General features: G+C 46.0%; 1 protein-coding gene across 1 annotated transcript in view; it reads left to right on the plus strand.

Annotated features, from left to right (window-relative positions):
* The window catches only part of stk33 (serine/threonine kinase 33), a 28,394-nt gene extending 11,717 nt beyond the window's left edge, over positions 1 to 16,677 (plus strand). Inside the window, exons 16-17 of the mRNA XM_067249408.1 lie at positions 14,227 to 14,351; positions 16,567 to 16,677. Of these exons, the coding sequence (XP_067105509.1) occupies positions 14,227 to 14,351; positions 16,567 to 16,677 (236 nt within the window). The remainder of the gene's footprint in view (positions 1 to 14,226; positions 14,352 to 16,566) is intronic.
* Positions 16,678 to 22,559: the final 5,882 nt, after the last annotated feature.

Here is a 22,559-nt window from a genome sequence, read left to right on the forward strand (position 1 = left end):
AGTCTACTATGTGGCGCGACTGACGTCTGCCTTCCAGGATGCCTTGTCATGTTAATTAGCCTCGCCGAATGTACTGTGTTGCTGTGTCCTATCACACACACACTGAAAGTCTTGTGGAGTTATTTGAAAGTGCGCTTATTAAAAGTATATGAGAAACTAGAAGGGTGTGATGATATCTCGTATTTATTCCATTGGGCATAAAAAAGTATTTATTAGTGGTATACAGGGTTCTAGTTATCTGGTTCTTCTATGTATTGCAAAAATATACTTCTGTAGTACCTTAAGTATCCTTCTGGACCCATTTGTTAAGTCATATTTCCAGATTGATTTCACAAAGGAATGATTCAAAAACATGGCACCTTGCAACTGGTTAGATGTCCAAAGTTCTTCAGTGTGGAAAGGTCCTCAGTAGATCTGTATTGCTAGTATGTCTGCTGTCCTCTGTGCTGTTCTGAAGATGATTGCCAAACATCATGAAAGGAAACACTGCTGTGCAGAAATGTCATTGTTTTGTGTTCAATAAACAATCCAATTCACTTTCCTCTGTCTTGCTTTTACTTGACTGTAATTTGACAAACGGCGAGCAGTTGACGGGCTCAGACCAACATTACCATACGACTTCAACAGGGTTTCTTTTATCATGGCTCTCTTGTTTCCCCCCCCCCCCCCATCCGTCTTGACCTCTCAATCCCTAACCACCTTCAGATATGCATTTTACCCATTCTGTGTCAACCCAGAGAGCAGGGGCTTCGGCCTGGTTGCGCGCCCTCCAAATGCAGGGGGGATTGGGACCGAGTGCTACCATGGCTCTAATCTTGTTTTGGAGGCCATTGAAAGCAGCAGGAGCTGCTTCGAGGGCTCTGCCATTCAAGCACAGGTCTTTCTGCTGTCGGGAGAATAATCCCCCAGCATAGATACAACATTGAAGTAGTCAAGCAGAACCCAGCGAAGCTGGATTTCAAATCCACCCCATTTGCATCTTGGAAGTGATGTGTGGAGACACTGTGGCCTTGTCTGTGAGCAGGGGGCTGACTGGGTATGTAAGGGTTGGGCGGGGGGGAGGGAGGGAGGGAGGGAAGGGAAACTGGTGATTGGATTATCCCTTTTGAAGTCAAACGCATGGCACAATTTCTCCCTTTGGGTGAGTGGTTCATGGCCTTTAAACTGCAAAGAGTGCACCTTCTCAAAGGCTGCCCTGGTGCATTCTACAGGTAGGCTTGCTCTCCTTGATGCTGGACTGATAGACGGTGACCCCAAACTTCCACCTCCCACTTCAGGGGAATGTGTAGACTCTACAGTCGACTTCAGATGTGGATTTGGAAGGTACAGTAGATGCTGGCTACAATAGCCTACGATACAGTTTCATGTGTGAGCGTGCCTTCAGTGCATGAGATGGATTAAGTCATTAAATAATGATGATGGTGTGCGTATCATGTCAGTGATCCACTTCATGGTTGCTGGTCTGTGTCTTACTGATTGTGTTGTGGGCATGAAGTACCTGAAGATGGCAGATTCAAACCTCTCTACCTGTGCGTTTTGCAAGGCGAGTGGCATAAGGGGGGAAGCTGTGGAGATACAATGATTCATTGGGTTTGTAAACGTCCTCCTCCGTTTAGACCAGGGAACAGAATTTGCATACAGTCTGTTTCAACAACTTACTGTACGGCTAATGCCTTGTCAGAGACAGAGATGGGATTTCAACATATGGTCCTCATTTTCTTTGTGCCAGAATTTTAATTCATTATAGGGAGAGGAAAAAAAAATCTCCAAATTGAATTGTGCAAGTGGAATGTGACCTGCAGTAAATTATGGAAGTGCATCTGCAGGCCTCAGGGAAGAAGAGAAGAAGAGATTGAAAAACATGGAAGGGAAATGGATGTTCTGATGGCTTTATGTGCAGCCAGGTTGTTCGGTTGACATTCTCTGTGTTGTCCATTTAATTATTAAAAAGCGAGACAAACGTCTTGTAGTTTTTTTATGTACCAAACTTCAATCTCAACTACAGAGAGAGAGGTATATAGAGAGAGAACAAGCAGTATGGTATGGTGGATAGGTTAGGGGCGTGAGTTTGGGACAAGGCATGGAGGCAAAGGAAATTAGAAAATTCGTCGGGATGGAACCAGGGATGCGCCCTCTGCCCCCCTCTCCAGCGGTGCTGCTGACAGATGGGAGCGGGGGGGGGGGGGGATTAAAACTCTACAGCCCCTTTTGGAGCCTGGTGAGTGTGTGTCACTGTGGCTAGGTGGGGTGCGGAGATGGCACCTGTGGCGAGGCTCTTGGGGTGTACAGAGGGGCGCGGGACTGCTAATGTCAAATAAGGCAAGGATGCACTCCACCCCCCCCTCCTCCTCGGACCCCCTCCCTCAGATCTACTTTTATTCGCTGCCAGAGCTGAAGGTGGAGAGGAGGGGGGCGGCTGGTGGGCTGGGAGAGGGGGGGGTGGGTGCATCTCAATAACCTTAATAGAGCTCCCTTTAATTAATCAGCTCATCTGCAGAGACCCGATACCTGCAGCTGAGCCCCCTGTCCTCTCCCTCCCCAAACACAACATCCTCACACTGCTGCCGTGACATTGTGCTAATGAGCTAACGCAGCTACAATGTCATGGAAACATGGTGCAGACGTTATCTTTGGGAGCTCATCACACATGCTGATGTCCCTGATCCCCTTCACTGTTGCATCACCCAGTGCGTGCCGCTGTGTGTGTGTGTGTGCGCGCGCGGGTGTGTGTTTATGCGCTTGTGTGCCTGCTCCTCTTGCTGTGTTGAACCAAACCGTCTTCACCAAAACAAACAGACCCATAATGGCAGAGTAAGCGAGGGAGGCGGCCACGTTGCTTAAGCATGGCCTCCAGTTCTGACAGAAGAAAGAGGGGGAAAATGCACGCCCCAAGTAAACATTTGAAACAGATGGCAGTTTCAAAGCAAGCCTCATCAATCTTTGTTGACACTATTCCTTTTTTAAACTACTCTTATTTGGGATATTTGCAATTATAATACATAAGCTCATTTGAATATCAAATTAATTAGTGAACACACTAGAGTAAATGCCTTTTTTATAAGTCCTTGTTAAAAGTGAAAAGTTCTCAACTACGGTTGGATGGCGTGTTAATTTACAGTGATATCTTTTCCCAAGTTACTGCACATAAAAGGCATTACTATACATATTTTAATGGGGAGGTGGTTGTTTTCCAAGCAATTTTCTGCTAGAGTACATTTTTAATTTATTCATATTTAATTTATTGGTCTCTGCATACCCACTCAGTAAAACTAATCAACACCACGTATGGGCCTCTTAAAGTCGCAGCTCTCTCTGGCAGCAGGCCTCTGATCAGGACCAACCCTTCATTTCAAAAGCTCTCTCCGCTCCTGCTCAAAGCTGCTAGAAAATACCCAGCATCCAGTCAACCAGGATGATACCACATCCATGGAGACTGTTCGATTCTCACAGACAACCTTTTAATAATTGGAAAAAAAGTCGGAAAATGAAAAATGTGCCCAGCCTTGAATCATCCGAAATATTTCAATTTCTGCGGGTAGTGACCATCGCGGCTGCTGTCGGAATGTCATCCGCTAAGGACAGTGGTTCTCCCTCCCTCCCTCCCTCCCTCTCTCCCTCACTCCCCTGCTTCCTCTCCTCAAACTCCTCTGCCCTTGAGTTGGCTTTTTTACGGTGCTTTGGCAATCATTTAACACAGTGTGACTGCAGTTCTTATCACCTGAGTCCACTGTACGCTCCAAATACCTATCGACCCATTGACACACCGCAAGGAGGGACCTGCACAACCTTACACATGGAAATGATTTCAATTAATTACCCTTCCCCCTAGAGGTGGTGGAGAGAGAAGGAAGGGGAGACAAAAGAACTCCAAACAACAGGAGCGTTCCTACAGCTGTAATGTGCACGGTTTGTAATGAGCGTCGGAAAGGTCATTCGACACATTTCTGCCCGTTTGAATCCATTTATTTCCAGCACTTTTTCACTCAGCAGTGTGGTCTGGTGAGGCACTGATGGGTTGTGTTACCACGAGTGGGGGGTCTGTTTCCTCCCTGTAGCTGGTGTCTGACCGCAGGTCTGCATGAGAGCCTGGAGAGCGGGGAGATAGTGAAACCGAGTGTGCCAGATCCAATCAGTTGCTCTATCATAGGAAAATCGGCTCCATCACCTTCAACATAATTGGAACATTCATTACAGTCCAGTAAAATCGCAAGGCACCATTAGATGGACGCTTTAGAAGAGGGTTCCTGGAGAATGAGAGACTTTGGGGGTCATGATACGGGGTCACAGTCAAGTAAATAATGGGAATTGGTCCTGTGGGGCTCCGGAAACCACTAGGCCTCCTGGATACGCATGGAAACACAACTTGGCACAGCAAAAGGGGGAAAAATTCAATTATCAGACAGAAAATGAAATGCCCCTCACACCCTCAACACAACAATAACAACAATGAGAGGAGAACATTGCGATCTCCCAGCTAATATCTACACAGCCTTGATGGAGAGTCGAACATGACTGTTCTTGTTAACACCACGGCTCCTCTGTGATCCCTCGGTGGGCTCTAAACAAGGGATGGATGACCTGTTACCATGATCACGCAGCAATGCTGGAAGACAAAAGCCATGCTGGTCTGTTCTCCTGTGACAGCAGAACTACATAGCATCGTTTTAGACCCCCGAGAGCCAGCAACCTAGAAGATCAATAACTAAAACTTGCTTGAGAACCAGAACACATGTTGTTGTTGTTTGACAGTAAACTTTAAATACAGGGTATGGACTTGCCCAGTGTTGCAATATGATGTTGCAGTATACTGTAAGATGTAACAGTATAAGATGTTACCGTATTTGATGCGGCAGTTTGAGATGAGGCAGTATTAAGGTGTTGCATTACACGGCGTTGTAGTAAATGGTGTTAGAGTATGTGGTGTTACAGTTTAAGGTGTTGCCGTATACGGTGTTGCACTGTCACATGCTAAGCAGAGGATTGTGGGTCAGAATAGCTAGAAGAGCATGGTGATTGGCTTGCATAATGCAAAATGCACCGGGATGCAGTAAGATATCCGGACATTTTTGCTATTCTGCATTTGACATACATGTTGGGACACACTAAATCTTTTTCTGCCATACTATAAATAGTGCACCTTATAGTGCAACACTATATCCTGTTCAACAACATTTGATCCAGCAACACCATAAGCCATCAGTCCCAATACCCCCACTACCATACTATTGCTGGATAAGATGTTGCGGGACAGGATATAGTGTTGCACTACATAGTGAACTATCTAGAGAATGTGGTCCCTTCAGAGGCCTTCCAGTCATGCGGAGAGTGGTGAGAGGGCAGTACTCCACCCTACCAGCAGTCTGAGGGCCCCAGTCTGGCCCCCTCCGCTTCCAAATGGAGTGTTTTGTCATTGCTCGTTTCATGTTTGTTGTAATGTTTTCCAACCGCTCTAGAGAGAAATTTATCACTGTAAACCACGCTGAAAATAAAGCAAAAGCATTTGGTTGATCAAAGGCAGAATATTTAATATGTTTAGGTTTGAAAATGGAGTTATTATTTATGTTCTGAGGGCTGTTTTATGAAACTTTGTACCAAACAAAAGGGTCTGAGGAATGGCATGTAAGAAGGATGCAGACTAAAACTCCCAGCAAGCCTGAAGTCACTACAGATATCATAATACCAGATTCTCTTTGAGAGGTTTATTTCCCTCACAACACATTTACACATTTATTTCTACACTAATGACTGTTTTTTTGTGTGTGTGTGTGTCGGTGTGTGTGTGTGCGTCGGGGGTGGGTGTGCAGCTGCAACAAACATCCTTGCGAACTCATGATGAAACAATTGGGTAAGACGTATCTAGCGCGTGGTTGACTTGGCACACATCACCAGGAACCATGTGAATCTGAATCTCTGAATACACTCCAGCCTCCAGACCCTAAAGATATTTCACTTGTCATAGTCAGAGATGCATCCAGATGAATGTATGCTGTAACCAAGTATTGATGATGTCCAGTCCCTGCCCCCCCACCCACCTGCAGCCAAGGCTCACATACAGGAAATGGGGCCTGAAATCCCCCAGTCCTCTCACACCACTCAGCGACCAGTGTGATTGGACTTCTCACTCTCGGCTGCTCCGCATTATTGGCCATTATCACGCTGTGGTCCGTGTGTCGGGTGACACTGGTGCACTGATGGAGAGGCGACAGGGACGACCTGGACTGCAATAACGTATTATTAGCTTTTTCACAGCTCCCTTGGGCTGGATTTACACTGGATATCCACAGACCTCTGAGGGCAGTCCACTGTCAAAACAGCAGTATCCACCACTGGAGCAATGTCCATAAAGTCACACACACACACACACACACACACACACACACACACACACACACACACACACACACACACACACACACACACACACACACACAGACACACATATATATATATATATATATATATAAATAAATACATAAATATATGTATACTGCACGCAGGCACTTACAGATGGTCACACCTACACACTGTTACATAAAGTACGAACCAAACATACAAACAAGACATTCTATTGCTTTGTGTTCAGAGTCTTTATTGACAGGCTTCTCTACAATTAGCCCCATCAATGTTGATATTCTTGTTTGTCACAACCACTGAATGGCCTCCATTGTTCAGAGACAAAAACATATTTTCCCCAGCCAATTTACTGTGTAAGCTCCTCTCCAGGAACACAGAATAAAGCAGCACTGTCGCTCTCCAAGCCATTGACTATTACCTGCTGTGAACAACAATGCATCACAGAGCGTGTATATATTCTACACAGAGAGACAGAGAGAGAGAGAGAGAGAGAGAGAGAGAGAGAGAGAGAGAGAGAGAGAGAGAGGAAGATAGAGAAGGAAAGGGAGAGAGAGACCGAGAAAGAGTTAGAGAGACAGAGAGAGAGACTGAGAGAGACTGAGAGAGACTGAGAGAGTCTGAGAGAGAGAGAGAGACTGAGACTGAGAGAGAGAGAGAGAACGTCAGAGGGAGAGAGAGAGAACGTCAGAGGGAGAGAGAGACAGAGCAACTGATGAGCTCAGGGCGTTTGACGTGTGACGTTCTTGTCCTTGGTAATGTTAGAGCTGTCCCTGGTGACTGCTGTCTTGTGTCCCAGCCCTGTTTAGAATACAGTCAGAACTTCCTTAAGGGACAATAACATCAGCCGGCCTCAATTAGGCTGACATTTTGCTGACATGCAGATTGCCTCTCTTCCATCTTTTTATGTAAAACACTGATATGCCAGTCACCTATGGATGGGTGAACTTTGGGAGAATCAATGCTATTGATGAATCATAGATCATACAAGTCAACAAGACTGACATTATTAGAATGAATTCGTCGGGCATGGAAAATCAACATTAAATTGTAATCATAATCAGACAAAGTGAGTTATGTATAATCAATAGCGCAATTATGATAATAGAGTTTCTTGTTGTGACGCAGGGAAAGAAGCACATTCAAACACACTTCTAGTGTGTGTTTGTGTGAGTGTGTGTGCATGTGTGTTTGCTCTTGTGTACACACGTTCATTTATCATACAATGTCCAGCCTCACTGTGTACACACACTCAGATGGCTTATGCATTACTATGACTGATCGGTCGATCAACATGAAAAGGGAGAGAATCATTCTTGCAGAAATGTTCAACAGAACATAATAGGTCAGTGACAGTACTCCAAAAAGGTACGCAGCCTCCCTCCAAACTACAGGGCATTCACAGCTGACAGTCACAAAGAGAAAGAAACATTTGTCCTTTCATGCTCCTGAACAGTAATCACCCTACAACGCAGAGGTCACCCTTGAGCTTGACAACAGGTCTGGTTTACTGCAAACCCTCGTAGAACATCTAGATGCCTTCATGTGGAGCAGAGGCAAAACACTGCCGCAGCATTATAATCCTGGAACCTTTGGCCATTCGCTACTTTCTGAAACATATTGCTAGGGGATTGTCAGAGGGGGAGCACAATATAGCAGTGAAATCCAAGGAGACAATGGCATTTGATTGTGTCCTTTGGTGAATCCTGAGATATTGGCTGGATTGCAGGGGGTTTTAGCAGAAGCAACATGAACTACTCTGCTGTTCTGTAATAATAATAACAATCATTATTATTACATTATTATTATTATTGTGATCACATCATAATAACAATCATTATTATTACTATCAAAAAAATTACAACAAAATAATCATTTGAAAATATATCCTGGGGTAATAATGGCTTTTGCCTGTTTGGCAATTATTAGGAAGACACGGTCTTCATAGCATGAGACAATTAGCAGCTCCTCAGAGCACAAACACTGCGCCAGTGTAAACGGTACTGTACGCAGGGCTGCAAGCATGTATGAGCCAGGCATGTGTGCTCGACCGATAGACGGTGAAGCAGGCTGCGCACCCCTAGACAGTGTTATGTTGGGATCAACTCATGCTAAAGCAATTTGTGTCAACGAAGAGTGGAATCGAGAAATTGAATCATTCAGTTCTGACAAAGCCTCTGGTTTCTGAGGGACCTCGGAGCAGCAGAGGTGACAGATGATGCTCGGTTCAGCGCCTGTGAGTGGCACGCCATTCTGACAGTCTTTTGTCGGCGGCTCGGGAGGTCGAGGTCACCGAGGCAGAAAGAGAGAGCACCTTATAAGGAGAGACCACGCCGCCGACCCTTCACCTAGACCAGAGAACCAATGGCAGTGGGCGAAGAGATGGACGGAGAAAGTAATCGACTAAAGGTGAGAGCGAACGAGACGGAAGTGCGGCCCGGACAGACGGGCGGACGGACAGAGAGATAATGGGGATCACGGGATAGACCCGTACTGAGCAGTTCCCCGCTCTAGTGTTTCGGAACGTCATCCAAAAACCTTGGATAAGGTCCGCCTGCTGTCATCATCTATCACCAGGCAGGGTGTCTGGCCGAGGCTCCATCCCAGGTCGGTCCCTCTCCGCCACGCTGCATGAGGACTTCCACATGCTGCGGGATAGTGTAGAAGCCCAGAAGAGCATCAGACAGCTCATCATTCTGCTCACCATCTGGTTCCTCTGTAGTGTGACTTCACCGGGGATGGGCACTCTGAGCTCTCCTTGCCAGCCTCTGCATAGCCTGCTATCCCCATCATCATCATCATCATCCTCCTCATCACCACCATCACCAGACCTGGTATGATGTAAGGGCTAACATCTAACGTCCGGCTAATTGCTCACATGAAGAACCCTCTCGCAGCCATGTAATGTGGTCACGCTTTGACCTTCCCTCCACATGTTTAAAGTACAATTAGAGCAGCGGGATCAAACACTCCAGTAGAGCCGCTCTTGGACGGAGGCTGGAACAGAGAAGAGCAGACATCCACGTTCAGAGGCTGCCGTGATAATGGGAATAGCAGCAGTCGCGTTAACTCATTACGTGTAATGGGCTTTTCACATGAGTTGTTATGGGAGAGCTTTGAAGAGAGTGACACCCCGCTCCTCAGCTCGCAGCAGTCAAACAGCTCCGATGTCTCGTCTAACTGCCGGCACAACTCCTGCGAGTGTTTTGGTTACATTTCAGGTTTCAAAGCTTTTTGATGTATATGTGTGGGGAATGCAAAGGGAATGTGCGATGCCGGGGTGGTTTCCAGATTGTTCATTACTGGGCGTCGGCTCCGTATCTGGATTATTTGGCATCAGAAAAAGCTAGTGTGAAGCTGGGAGGCTTGAGGTTTAGCTTTCTTCTCTTCCGCCCTTTGCTGCTGCATGTTGGCGCGGCTGCTCTGTGCGCAACTATAAGAGCTCAGTTTGATCTTTCGCCTAAAATCGCTCCACTCAAAAGAAAGATTTAAGACCACTTTCATCATGAAAGGCTCTTATAAGGTGAGCTGAATATACCTGGATTGAAGGTTTTCCTTTTGGTGAGCATGCTGTACAAACTGGGCCAATTTGCAAGGAGGATACACACACACACACACACGTGGACACGCACAAACACACACACATGAAAATAGATAAGCCAGCCCCAAACTTGTTGTTTTATCCTTTACTCTGGCTTTCATGTGGTTTTAAGTTAGAGCGACTATAATCATCCTAACATTCTCTTCCCTCCTGAAATCCACTACAACCGTAGCAATGAAAAGCATTATAGTTTGAGTCATTGGGTCTAATAAAACGCTGTCAAAGTGAGGGCCCCTGTCATCTTCATTTGGGCCTTGTTAGGAGCAATTCTCCACTGCAGAGCCGGATGTGTGAGCGACTGGGGTCAGACACTGTAATTTGTGCCTAGTGAGGAACAGCCAATGAAAACCCTGGGCCGGGTGCAAACAGCCTTCAAGGGGGCTGGCCTCACTTTCCAAGGCGTAGAAATGACAGAGCCAGCGGGTAAATCCATTATCCTGAGGAAGACTCATTATGGTGAGCCTGTGGAAGACTGTCCACTCTGGGCTCCACACCCTGACACTCTCCTCTCCTGTCCTCCTCTGTTCTCCTCTCCTGTCCTCCTCTGTTCTCCTCTCCTGTCCACACCTTTTCTTCTCTCCCTTCTCCTCTTCTCCTCTCTTGTCCTCTCCTCTCTTTTCCTCTATCCTCTCTTCCCCTCTCCTGTCCACTTATTTTCTTATCATCTCCTCTCCTTTCCTCTCTATTCCTTTTTAAATAAACAAACCTTTGCTTTTACCCTCCCTCCCTCCCTCCCTCCCTCCCTCCCTCCCTCCCTCCCTCCCTCCCTCCCTCCCTCCCTCCCTCCCTCCCTCCCTCCCTCCCTCCCTCCCTCCCTCCCTCCCTCCCTCCCTCCCTCCCTCCCTCCCTCCCTCCCTCCCTCCCTCCCAGGGTCAAAGCTGAACTTTGACCCTGTCCAGGAGACCTCCTCTTGCCCTCCTCTCTGCTGTCTCTCATTCAGTAGCTTCTGTTGATGACACATCATCGAGGCGACTCAGAGACCCAAGGCCAGCGTTGGCCCCTCCCTCACACGGCCACACAGATGAAACGGCCCATCGAGGCGACAGACATGGGGGGGTCAGCACAAGTCAGATGGAGGAGGTTTCTGCTGTCTGGCAGCCGACACTTTAAAATGTTAATGGATGGGGGGCGAACAAAGATGGAATGGGCCTGAAAATGCTAATTGTCCCTAATTCATGTAAATAGCTTTTCTAATGGAGGAATTAAGCATTTTAAATACGCAATTGGAGGCAATCAGTCCTTTCATTTGGTGGGGCGGCACAGGTGTAGTGGATTGAAATTCATCTTTCACACTGGGCTAGCTCATTTGTCACTTGGCTGTAAGCAGGCAGGGAGGACCGGGACAGGGCCGTGTGTCCACACACATGTGCACTGGCAGGGGAAGAAGACACCGTCAGGACACTGTCGTGACTGGCTGAGCTGATGGCACTGTGGTCCCAGTCGTCACTCATGTCGGGACATCATCTGGTGCCCAAACGACCCCCCCCTTGTCCCCCTCACACCACACGCTAGCTTACTCCACCCATTAGAACGATCAATCACATGGAAGAGAAACATTGGGATGCTAAAGAACAACCCGTGGTGTTGCGATGCAAGTGAAGCACAGGCAAAAACAAACCGAGCATTGAGCGTCTGATGCAAGGGGATGGTAGGGTAGCCTTCCCTGACTTATTACTCTGATCATCTCAAACAGACAATAGAACACAAGAGGTCACGTCACCCCCGTGTAGCGACACCCTGCTGCGTCAAGGCCGGAGAATGAGAGAGAGATAGTTACAGAAAAAGACAGGGAGTGAGAGATAAAAAGAGAGAAAGGGAGAGCGAGAGAGAGAGAGAGAGAGAGAGAGAGAGAGAGAGAGAGAAAGAGAGAGGAAGAGATACAGAAGAGGGAGAGAGAGAGAGCTATGAATGAAATGCGCTGCCCAGAGAGAGAATGACTTCATAGTCAATATGAGGCGGATACTGTGGCAGCTCCCAGGGCACAGAGATCCTGGCTCTGAGGAGAGGGAGGAGACGGCCCCCGCTAATGAACGAGACAAGAAAAACCTTGTTTAAAAGGACAAATCAGATCACAAGATTTCAAACCCATTAGCTGCTACTCACCGTGAATGATAATACATGATAAAGGACGGTCGGGCCTTTTGATTTTGGAGCAAAAAAACGGTGTTGTCTTGGGAACAAGCTTTTCCTGGAGGAGAATCAAAGAGCAGTTCATTTTCACACTGACCTTCAGGGCTCCAGGCGGCCAGACAAGGGCACAAACAGATTGAGAATTAATTGGTGCAATTAACATTTTGTGATTATAAGGACTCCAAATCAATACACTATGCAAATAGCAGTATTGACGCGCTGCAGAAACCTTGTTAATTGTGTTTGGCGAACAAACAGCCTCCTGTGTTACTTTTCCATAATGGAACAGGAGGCACGGACAGGCTCAAACTGCTGACCACTTGAGATGCATGAGGGCGACCAGAACTCTCGCTCCGTTTCCCCTCCCTCCGTACCTCCATCCCCCTCTCCGGCACTCCTCCCCACCCCCAGGCCCACTGTCTCCTCTCAAAGCGCTTAAGGAAAGTTGTGGAGTTTGATGGTCTTGTTTGCTTTTAAGTTGGCCCTTTAGTGTCCCTTTGAAGAGGCTCTTCTGCCCGGCTGCTGTGTGGAGGCAGCTGCCTCTGTGTGCCTGTGATCTCCCCGCCACGCCGCTCTCATGGCAGGCTGAGGCAGATTACTCAAATGGCCTCCTGCCTTCTCTCTTTTACTGTTTGTTTCAGCACAGGGCAGCGGGCGATGGCCGCAGCACAAAACAGAATTGAAACACTCCACGCAGACAGCCATTCTAATGAATTAGTTTCAGCTTTATTGCTATGGACTGGATTTTCCACTCTCGTTATTAAACCGCGTTGAAAATGCACTTTCATTTCAGATAAGTACCAGTAATCCTGTTTGTGGAGCGCCGTAGATGAAGTTAAATATAATTTAAGCAGAAACGGAAACGGGCGGAACAATGTAATCACTGAAAGTGAGATTGAAGTGATGCTATTATTATTATCATTATTATTATTTTCGTTATTAGAGCTTACTGTTTGGGAGCGAGAGTAGAGTCGGTGACAGGGCATCAGTATATGTAGAAGGTGAGGGGCAGAATGCACACTCTACCCAATAGCTATCACACAGATCCAATAAATCATAGCCCACTCAGCGCTGGGCTCTCTCATATTACCCATCTCACTGTTTGTCCCTATGACAATAGCTTGCAAATTACATTCCAGAGCTTAGAGCCAGAACCCTATTGGACATTCACAAAGAGACAGAGACAGGGCTGGTGGGGTGCAGTACCATGGTAAAGCACTACGGTTAATTACACAGGGTTAAGAAGCCTTGCTACAGTCCTAGCAGGAGGGCTAAACATGGCGGCGGTAGTGGAGCTGTAATACTCTGCTTCATGTCTCCCCTATCAACCTCTATTCTGCTGCCCCGTGTTCACTAAGGAGTCTGGGGACAAAAACCAGAGTCCCTTGTGATGGTGTGGCAGAGGCGCGATAAAAAGGTGCAAATATTAATCCTGCAATGGTTTATGTTAGTCACGGCTTTTAACAAATAGAAATTATTAATATTAAAAGAGCGTTACCGAGGACTGTTAAATCATTTACACTCCGCCCTCAGTCATTAAAATGAAGAATGAGGTCCTCAACACCAAGATTACAGGTAATGTCATAAAACAGAACAATTGACATGTTATTAGCCGTTTGTTAGCATGCTAATTGCTCTTAATTCTTTGCAGTTTGGGCTGTGCTTGTTTAAAGCATTAGCCTTAATCCCCATGGTGATGAAGTTGGTGTGCCGAGTCAGTCAGGCAGAGTGGACAAGGCATTCCAACACCATGGCAGCTAACCAAGGAAACAGTGCTATTAGCAGCAAACTGCAACCAATAACACTTATTCAGACTAATATGTTATGAAAATATGCAAGTTCTTAGTGGACCATGGGGGCTTTTCCATGTCAGACAGACAGTACTCTAATGCAGATACATCTGGAGATGCAGTACACATATTTTCAATATGATTCATGAGTTTTACCTACAGTGGCATGTCTGTGCACCTCTTTTCCTTGGTGACCCTTTGGTCGTGTGGCCACGAAGAATCTGTTCTCAGAGTGGGGCGCTGCTTGATGAACTTCCTCTGCTCCCAGGATCAATCCTGGGCACGGCGCGGTCAGGAATCAACAAATCACACGTTGACACATCAGCAATCACATGTCGACATGTGTGTCCCCAGGCTGCGCGGCCTCAGGGGTCACCAGGCTGCAGGGAGATGAGGGTGGGCTGGGCGACACTCCTGTTGTCTTTGCTGCTTCATACATGGTACTGGTGACGGAGGTGGCCATGAGGAAGAGGAGGGTGGTGAAAAGGACATTTCGACAACGGCACCAGTCTTTGTGGCCACTGAAAGGTTAAACAGTCTCTATTGATGCTGATGGGATTCTGCTGGTCCTCACGTTGCTAGTAGTCAGAGCCACTACATGAGATGCAGATAATGATTATTAGGGTGGAAATGACAATGGAGAGAAATGGCCTTGTCTATTTAGGCTGTCAGACTACCAAGATGGAGCGGGAGCAAAGAGACAATAGCATTGCGTTTTCAGACATGCCTCAAAAAGACCTTGTCAAGATTGATGTCTTCCCTGTAGCTCTTGAAGTCTCTAGTTAATAGTAGGGGAAGACTACCAGTATCCACTTCTGGCTAAAAGCACCACCCGTGAATCGAGGACATTAGAGAAAAAATAGAGAGGGTACATGTCATTTCTATAGGGTGGCGAGACGCAGGGAGAGGAGAATAGCCAATCTGTGGCGTGTAATGGATATGTCAGGAGTTGCTAAATCATAGGTGTCCAGGGCAGAGAGACAGGAAAACCAAACATAATGTCATCCTTCGGAGAGACAGAGAGGAGAGAAGCGGGAAAGGAAACTAACCAAAAAGTGAAAACAGATGCAAGGAGAGGAAAAATAGCAAAGGGTGGATAAATATGGGTTTAAATTTAGGAATAAAAGGAAAAAATCCTAAATATTAACCGTTTATTTCATTGCGTGCTGTTGCTTATCGTAGGGTCTTTGGCCTGTTGTGCATTATGGAAATGAAGTAATGCTACTTTGCTTAACAATAACACACTGACTTTGAATCCTCTTACTTAGGGTTTGATTGCTTCTTGACGCTGGTTTTAAATGAATTGTGTTGAGGAGTGATAAAGAGCTTATTGTCAGGAATAAAAGCCCAGAGCAATGAAGAAAAGCTACACATGGAGTGGCCAGACGATCCAGCCTATTACGGTGAGGGAATGGTGTCCTTGACTGCCAGGACAGCTTAGAATTTTATTTCATCTTGTTTTGTTGCCTGCTGACAATGATGCGTGACACTGGCACTAGGGGGAGAGGGCAGCCATGAGAGCCAGTCTGGATCTCATTTACGTGTGTGTGTCCGTGGGAGTTTCTGTATTAGGATGAGTGTGTGGGGAGGCATTCACGCTTGTGTGCTAGAAAGGTGTGTGTGGGTATGATCGTGTCGTTGGCATTAGTTGTTGGATGCATTAGGAGAGCACACTTGCATGGAATGCGACACTGCTTGTCATTCTCCTTGCGTCGACTGAGTTTCGGATGTGTGTGTGTGCGCGCGTTCACACACTCACTTTGACCTCTAGCAGTCTCACACACCTAAGCCCCAAACTTCATGTAAATTAGGGCCACTGAGGACTGGAGGACTCTGGGATTTGTTGTTTATCTGCCTAGCGTAGAGGACGGTTGAGCCGTAATGGCTCTCAGGTGGGTTCAGAACGTGGACTTTGTGTTCCTCAGCAGTTTGAGGCTGTCCCATTGTGCTGCCTGGTCTCCATGCTGCGTGGTCGGCTGCTTGATTCGGGTGGGCACAGTTCAGTTAAAGGTTATCAGTGGTTTCGTCAAGGTTAGCTGGGGCCGTGGCTCCATCCTGGTTCAGCTCAGGCAGAGTTCCCGGAGGGAGACCATCTATGCTTAGTCCATTTTCTCTCTTCAGACCCACCTCACACAAGATCCATCAGTATAAACGATTACGCCATGTTAAATGAAGGCTGTGCTAATTGGTCCTTCTGGAACCAAAACCCCCCAAAAAAACGAAAAAAGCGTTGGAGAGAAAAGCAGGCTGAGTGTGTTGAGGAGAAACTCACACAGAGACATAGTGAGTGACTTCATTAAGGGCAGTGTTACAATGAATTATGCAGAGCTACAAAACAAAAGGGTAAAAAAGACCCACTCTGACTCTATCTCTGACTCAGGCATGCCAACAGCGATTACGTTTAAATAAAATATATTTCCAATAATTATCTCATGTGATTCTGTGTGTTTTCAAGCATACAGGAAATAATGATCCTGCACCAAAAGAGTGCTCAAAAAATAGTGAGGGTCAAACTTTGTCTTCAGATTGTTTCAGGCATTACAGACGTCCTATTCAAACAGATTTGGTCCGAGCTCTCCCCCCATTTGAACGTAGGAACATTGAAGACCAATTTGTGGGATTAGTGTACACAGCGGAGATGAAGTTAGTGCTGAGGACGCCCACATGACCAACTTCCCTCCGTGTCCTTCTCAGCTCCACCCTGGGCCAGAGACTAAGCCCCTCTGCAGCCAAGCCATGCAATCACAGCTCCAGCCCAGGCCCCGGAACCCTCCTCAGCTTCCCACCTTCCCAGCCCAGGCCTAAACCCAAGCCCTATCCCCAGTCCCCAGCCCTCCCTGCTTGGCTCCTCCTGGAACTTTATTTAATGAGTGAAGCTAGGTGGCGGGCATGCGGGGGACCCACACCAGGCTGATAGCAGCACAGAAAAGGCTTTCATGAAGCATGGGTGAACAAATGGGATTTAACACACAAGAGGCTCTGATGGCCTATTAATTCTGCTTTGGCCAGCTTCCAGAATGAGCCAGCTCTCTCCTAATTCATGGCTAATTTCTATCAGAGGTACCAGGAGACTTTTTTTTTACTGGGCAGGATGCATCCGCATAACTTTAATGGATTCATTCTGAGGCTACGACACAGAGACATTGATTAAACTTCCTCTGAGGCCCGCCTGCTAGTTGCTTGACATAGGCAGCAAATGAAATGTGACCTCCAGTAAACAGGCCTGAACCAGCTAGCCCCGGCATAATCCATTAGCTCAGTACTTCTCTCAATTCTATTTAATTAATGAAGTGATTTGAAAAGGGAGGCTGCAATTACCGATCTCTGGAACAGAAAATGGAGGACCTATAAGGACAGCCCACACAGTAAAGCATAGAAGAACAGTGTTGAAACCATCTTTGGCAATAGTCTGGATATTCCAGCCTTGAGACTAGATGATGCAGCCACAAAATGCAAGCAGATGTGTCAGAACCTAGCAGGCTATGGAAAGACCCCATTGAAGAGGTTTTTTTTTGGCTAGCTATCTTAAATATTTGTCAGCAGGAGAAAAAGTCAATTTATTCATAATTTGCCAAAGTCAAGCAGTGACAGCAGGGGAGAGGGAGTTAATCAATTTGCAGTGAAATGAAAAGCAGCAGAGGGGGAAAATGCTATCCACTTGTGTCTGATGCGTAGGGGATTTAACAGTAGGCCCATTCTAGCCATGCTACAGTCCCATGGTTACACAACCTAATCAGCAGTTCTTCCAATCTGGTCTTTGGAATTCACATACGTACACTCCTGGCCTTTTTAACCCGAATCCTTCTCCCTCGACATGTTCCGGTGTTTGTATGGCCAATTGGGCCTCACCGTCTGAAGGGAGGAAGTACAGTGTTTTCCCTTCTAACAAAGCTCCCGTTACATCCTCAATGTCAAAGGAAAGGCAAGCACAACATCACTGTAGGTGCATATGTTACATCACTTATTTCTCTAATTGCATTCATTTATTTATTTTCAATTAATAATTTATAATGCAACACACAGTGATATGCAAATGAACAATTTGATTTTAATGAGTTTTTAATGACCAAACAAAGAATTAGTACCCAGTGTGGTGTGCATGAAATTTGCTCAGGGAATGAATTTCAGAGCTTTGTTAATGTTTGAGTAGAGAACATCACTGGATATTTCTGCGAGCCGACACCACAGCAGATTCCATTTTGAAAGTCATTATTTCAAGGTCGTCAAGACCACTGCAAGAAGGGCAGTTTTGACAAATGTTATGCTTGAGAAACAGTGGTGACCATTATAACCACACAAACATAGCAATCATGGAGCAAAACAGAGGCCCACGCTTTGAATTAGTTACACATATCACAGCCCCAGACAATGGAAAACTCCCCTACCAATGTCCTGCACATTCTAACGATTCCCATTGCTCTGGGAGAAAAGGCGCAGGGCCACATGCCGCTGGACCCAAATGGCATTTGATAATGGCTTTTTTCAGCAAACCAAAAAGACATTGTTAAGATTTACATTTTCAAATATATGCTGACCTTTTTTCCCTCCTCTCCCCTGTTCGCTTGTCATCAGGCTCGGTAATTGAATCAATATATTTCCTGATCAGCCTAGAGATTGAATAAGGTCACGGGAAGCCATGTGTGGACATTAAAAATCATTATTCTACTCAAATTGAGCAGAGATGGCATAGACCATTCAGGGTTCAAAATGAAATTCTATTAGAGTCTATTACACTTTTACAATTATAGCGACGTTCCAATATTACAACGGGAAATGAAGTCATAATAAAAAGCCCAGAGGTGTATTACAAAGAAATGACCCTACTTTTTTTCACCTTTAGGCTCTTATTGAATTGATAAAGAGAACTTTCCGACTTTGCGGTCATTGATAAGTGACCTCATTCATGTCAAATAGTCTTTTTCCACAGCTCCTTTTTCTTGTTTTTCTAAAAAGCTCCCCATGGCTACATAGAGCATGGAGAACAATGTCCTACATTTAAAAAGTGCTACAATAGTTTGCTGGTCCTTAAATGAATTTTCCTAGCAGGCACTATTCAGAACAAGTGTTGTTAGCCTCTAAAACAATTATGCCTTTAATTACGGTTAATTATACATAATTTTTTTGGGGGGGGAGAGAAGGTGCCCCAGCGGTACTCTATGCACTATTCTACATAGAAGGAAAGGCTAATTGAAAAACCAAATACCATCATGCAATTGGAGGGCAATGTTTAAATCCTGTTACTACTCCCAACCAGAATAGGGAAAATTGAATATACTGTATCACATTATTAACTGAGAACTTTCAGTTTTAAACTCTTGCGAATAATGTCTAACTATCAAAGCAGGACTTAGATAAAATTCCATTTTTAATTGGCTTGGTTATTGAAATTAATAACACTTATCAGCCATCAACTTATCAACTCTGCACGCATAGAGTGAAAATGAGAGAAAGAGAGAGAGAAAGAGAGTGAGAGAAACGGGTAGAGTGAGACACCAAACAATTTCTTTGGGCTTAACATCTATTATGATCAGTCCTGTGCCAATGAGTTTACATGTTCATAAATGAGCACCCGCCCGGTCTATCTCAAATGGGAAAACGAAATTGGCTTCTCGTCTAATGCGGTAGTGTCCTTTGCCATGCCTGCACAGTAAACCGACAGTGGGATGGAGACAAGAGAGGCTCATCTCCTCAGTTGTCAAACCGCCGTTCCACTTTAAGGGCAGCCCCTCGGTTCAATTAGGCGTGATGGGAACAGTGTCTGCAGTGTTCCTATGCTCCTTAAACCCCAGTCAAATGACAGGGAACAGGGAAGCCCGAGCAGGGCTCTCTCACGTTCGCGGCTCGAGCAGCCATCACCATCTCCCGGCGCAAATGGCCTTTCATCTCAGGTGGAACAGTCATTGAGAGGGTACATCCACGTTGTCAGGCGGCCCAGTTAAACTCTCGCGTATGGAGAGGAATGCTTAATGAATGGGCCGTTTCCACCCCCTGCTTGCACCCCATCCTCTTCAGATTTTCTTTTTTTGCATAAAAAACCTCCAAGTGGAACGTTTATGAAACACATAATGACAATCTAAATCAGTGGGCGGCTCCAATCTACAAGGATTAGTGGTTTTGATGTAGTTCAATACGTGGAGGCATACTTGTCCCTTATTACGAGCTTCAGAAGTCATCCCTGAAGGAGTGGAGGGGAGGAGGGGGGAGGAGGAGGGGGGAGGGGGGCCCACAGCTCCACCACAGATCTCAGCCAGCAAATTAGGCCCTGTGATAATCTATTCAGGATGAGAAAAAAGAAAAGAAAGCGTCTGGGAGATACTTGGCCTGTCAAACGTGTCAGGTAGGAGAAAGGAGGCTTGTTACCGTGCTGGTTTTTTTTTACTTTTAAGAATTTCTTTCTTGTAAACTCCTGCTCCAGTTGGGCCCATGTTGAGCAGCTTGGAACACAAGCATTGGGGGGACAGCAGACATGTACTGCAATGGCAGCGTGTTGCTTGAGACTGGCTCACTCCTGTTAAACTGGACTTGCCCTGAATGAGGGCTGCGTGGTCCACGGTTCTTCAGACCAGCTCTGCTGTTCTCTCTGCTAAACTTGGTCATCTGCCAGTAACTCAGAGCAAAGATACCACTATTCCAACCATGTCAGCTCCCAGCATGCATTATCAGGTGACTGGCAGGCATGGTGGGGGCTAAGGTCGTGACCTCAGCTGAGCTGCCAGGGGACCATCCATGTGTCTCTTGCTTCTAGTAAGTACTGCAGCTACCCTTACCAAGTACGTACTGCTTCATGCTGTATGCATACAATTGAGACACACTGTCCTGTCATAACATTCCGCCTTGAACTTTGACCCATTCGCTCATACATCTGTCATAGTTTGTGGTACAAAATTGTAATATTGTTGAAAAACTGGTTGGTGCAAATGGTTTTACCTTTAGTACTTTAGAAAGTGTTGTTACTTTGTAATACATGCAGCTCAGTCGATGTGATGTATCTTCTGCTGTGTACAGAATCGTGGGCAAGAAAAGCATGCTGGCTTGCACACTGCAAAATGCAACCGATTACAATTGGACATCCTGGCATACTGCATTTGACATACTATGTATTGGACCATGCAAAATGTTTTTCTGGCATACTATATAGTATGGTGGTATGAGTATTGGGACATACTTCATAAGTCAAACATACATGAGTTATTTCATATCACTCCACTCATACAACATAATGCAGGTATTCCTGTTGTCACATAACTCAATACTAGCATCTCATGCTCAGAGAAACACCCACATTCACACCCACATATGCACACTCACACATCCAATGAGGTGTTGTGATTCCTTGCTAAGCCTTGCCCAGGCCTTTCTCTTTAGCTTAGCTGGCTGGCTCTCTCCCCCAGGTTTGTTGGGGGCCCGACGGTGATGAATGTCTTTTCCGTTTTGTGGAGCCCCCTGCACTGCTACAGCATGCCAGACAGAATGAAAAACAGATTAAGGAGGCAGGCAGCCGGCACGGCCAGGATGTTTGGCTGGTGGCTATTGAGTTATCGGCCCTTTTCACACCTAATGAAACAACTTTTAGCACTGCAGCTTATTAAATATCCCCCAGTCGCTGGGCAGAGCTGCAAAGCTGCCAGCCCCTGAGAAGGCTACATTATATTTTAATTAAAAACAAACAAACAAATTACCAGGAGAAAGTGGAAGAAAATTCTACTCCCACCCTAGTGGGAACATTGGATTCTGAAGTCACACAAAAGGAAAAGCTTCCGCGCGCCACTTGCTATCATGACCACAAAACCACCAAATACACACAAAGGTATCTGCATTGTGTTTCAGTCTGCTGATAAAGAGCATCAAAAGGCCTCCTCAAAACGACGAGATGCTGGATTACCAGAAGACAGGAAGAGGAAGAGGATGAGAGGATCCGTTTCAAACAAAGCGAACGCAGTCCTGACATCCACAAACACGTTCGGCGAACCCGGCAATTAAGACTACATCACTCTCTCTGATTTATTATTTGATAATCAGCCTAATCTCTTTCACCTTCACTGCAGGGCACTTATCATGAGCACATCAGATTGTGTTTGAAAACCATATTGAGACGGGCAAGAAATCCTTTTCATTCTTTTTGTTTCTGGGAACTTCAATAGCCAGATCTTTATTTCCAAGGCTAAACGTGTCCTTTCAGGTGTAAATGGTTGTGTGAGGTGTCCTATCATTAGCTGCTGTATTCTCTGGAGATCTGAGTCTTTAAATAGAAATATAATCAGCCAGGCAGCTCATTACGCCCATCTCTGTTTATAATGACGTTTCCAGAAATCTATCCATCGCTCCACTTTGTAATTAAACTTCCCCCAGAATCGCTGGTTTCAACAGTTTCTCCTCACGCAGGCCAAGTCCTTATCGTCACTTTGATTTCTTTGCTCTGCCTCTGGCCCTGCCAAAGCAAGATTCACACAAGCAGCTTTGAATGCCTTCCTCTCTCCATGTCGGTGGAAAAAGTTGTTTCCTCCCTCTGACGTACTGTGTTTAAACTCGTCCCAGACCCTCCGTGTGATGTAAAACAAAAACGGTTCATTATTGATACAGATATGAATGATAGGAGCAAGTGCATTAGCGTTTGTACTCCTCTCGTTCCTTAGTAGAGGAGACAAATTGGAGTCACAGTGGAGGGAAGGCAGCAGCTGCAGCATGGG

Source organism: Osmerus mordax, chromosome 13 (genome assembly GCF_038355195.1).
Source record: "Osmerus mordax isolate fOsmMor3 chromosome 13, fOsmMor3.pri, whole genome shotgun sequence".
NCBI classification, from domain to species: domain Eukaryota; kingdom Metazoa; phylum Chordata; class Actinopteri; order Osmeriformes; family Osmeridae; genus Osmerus; species Osmerus mordax.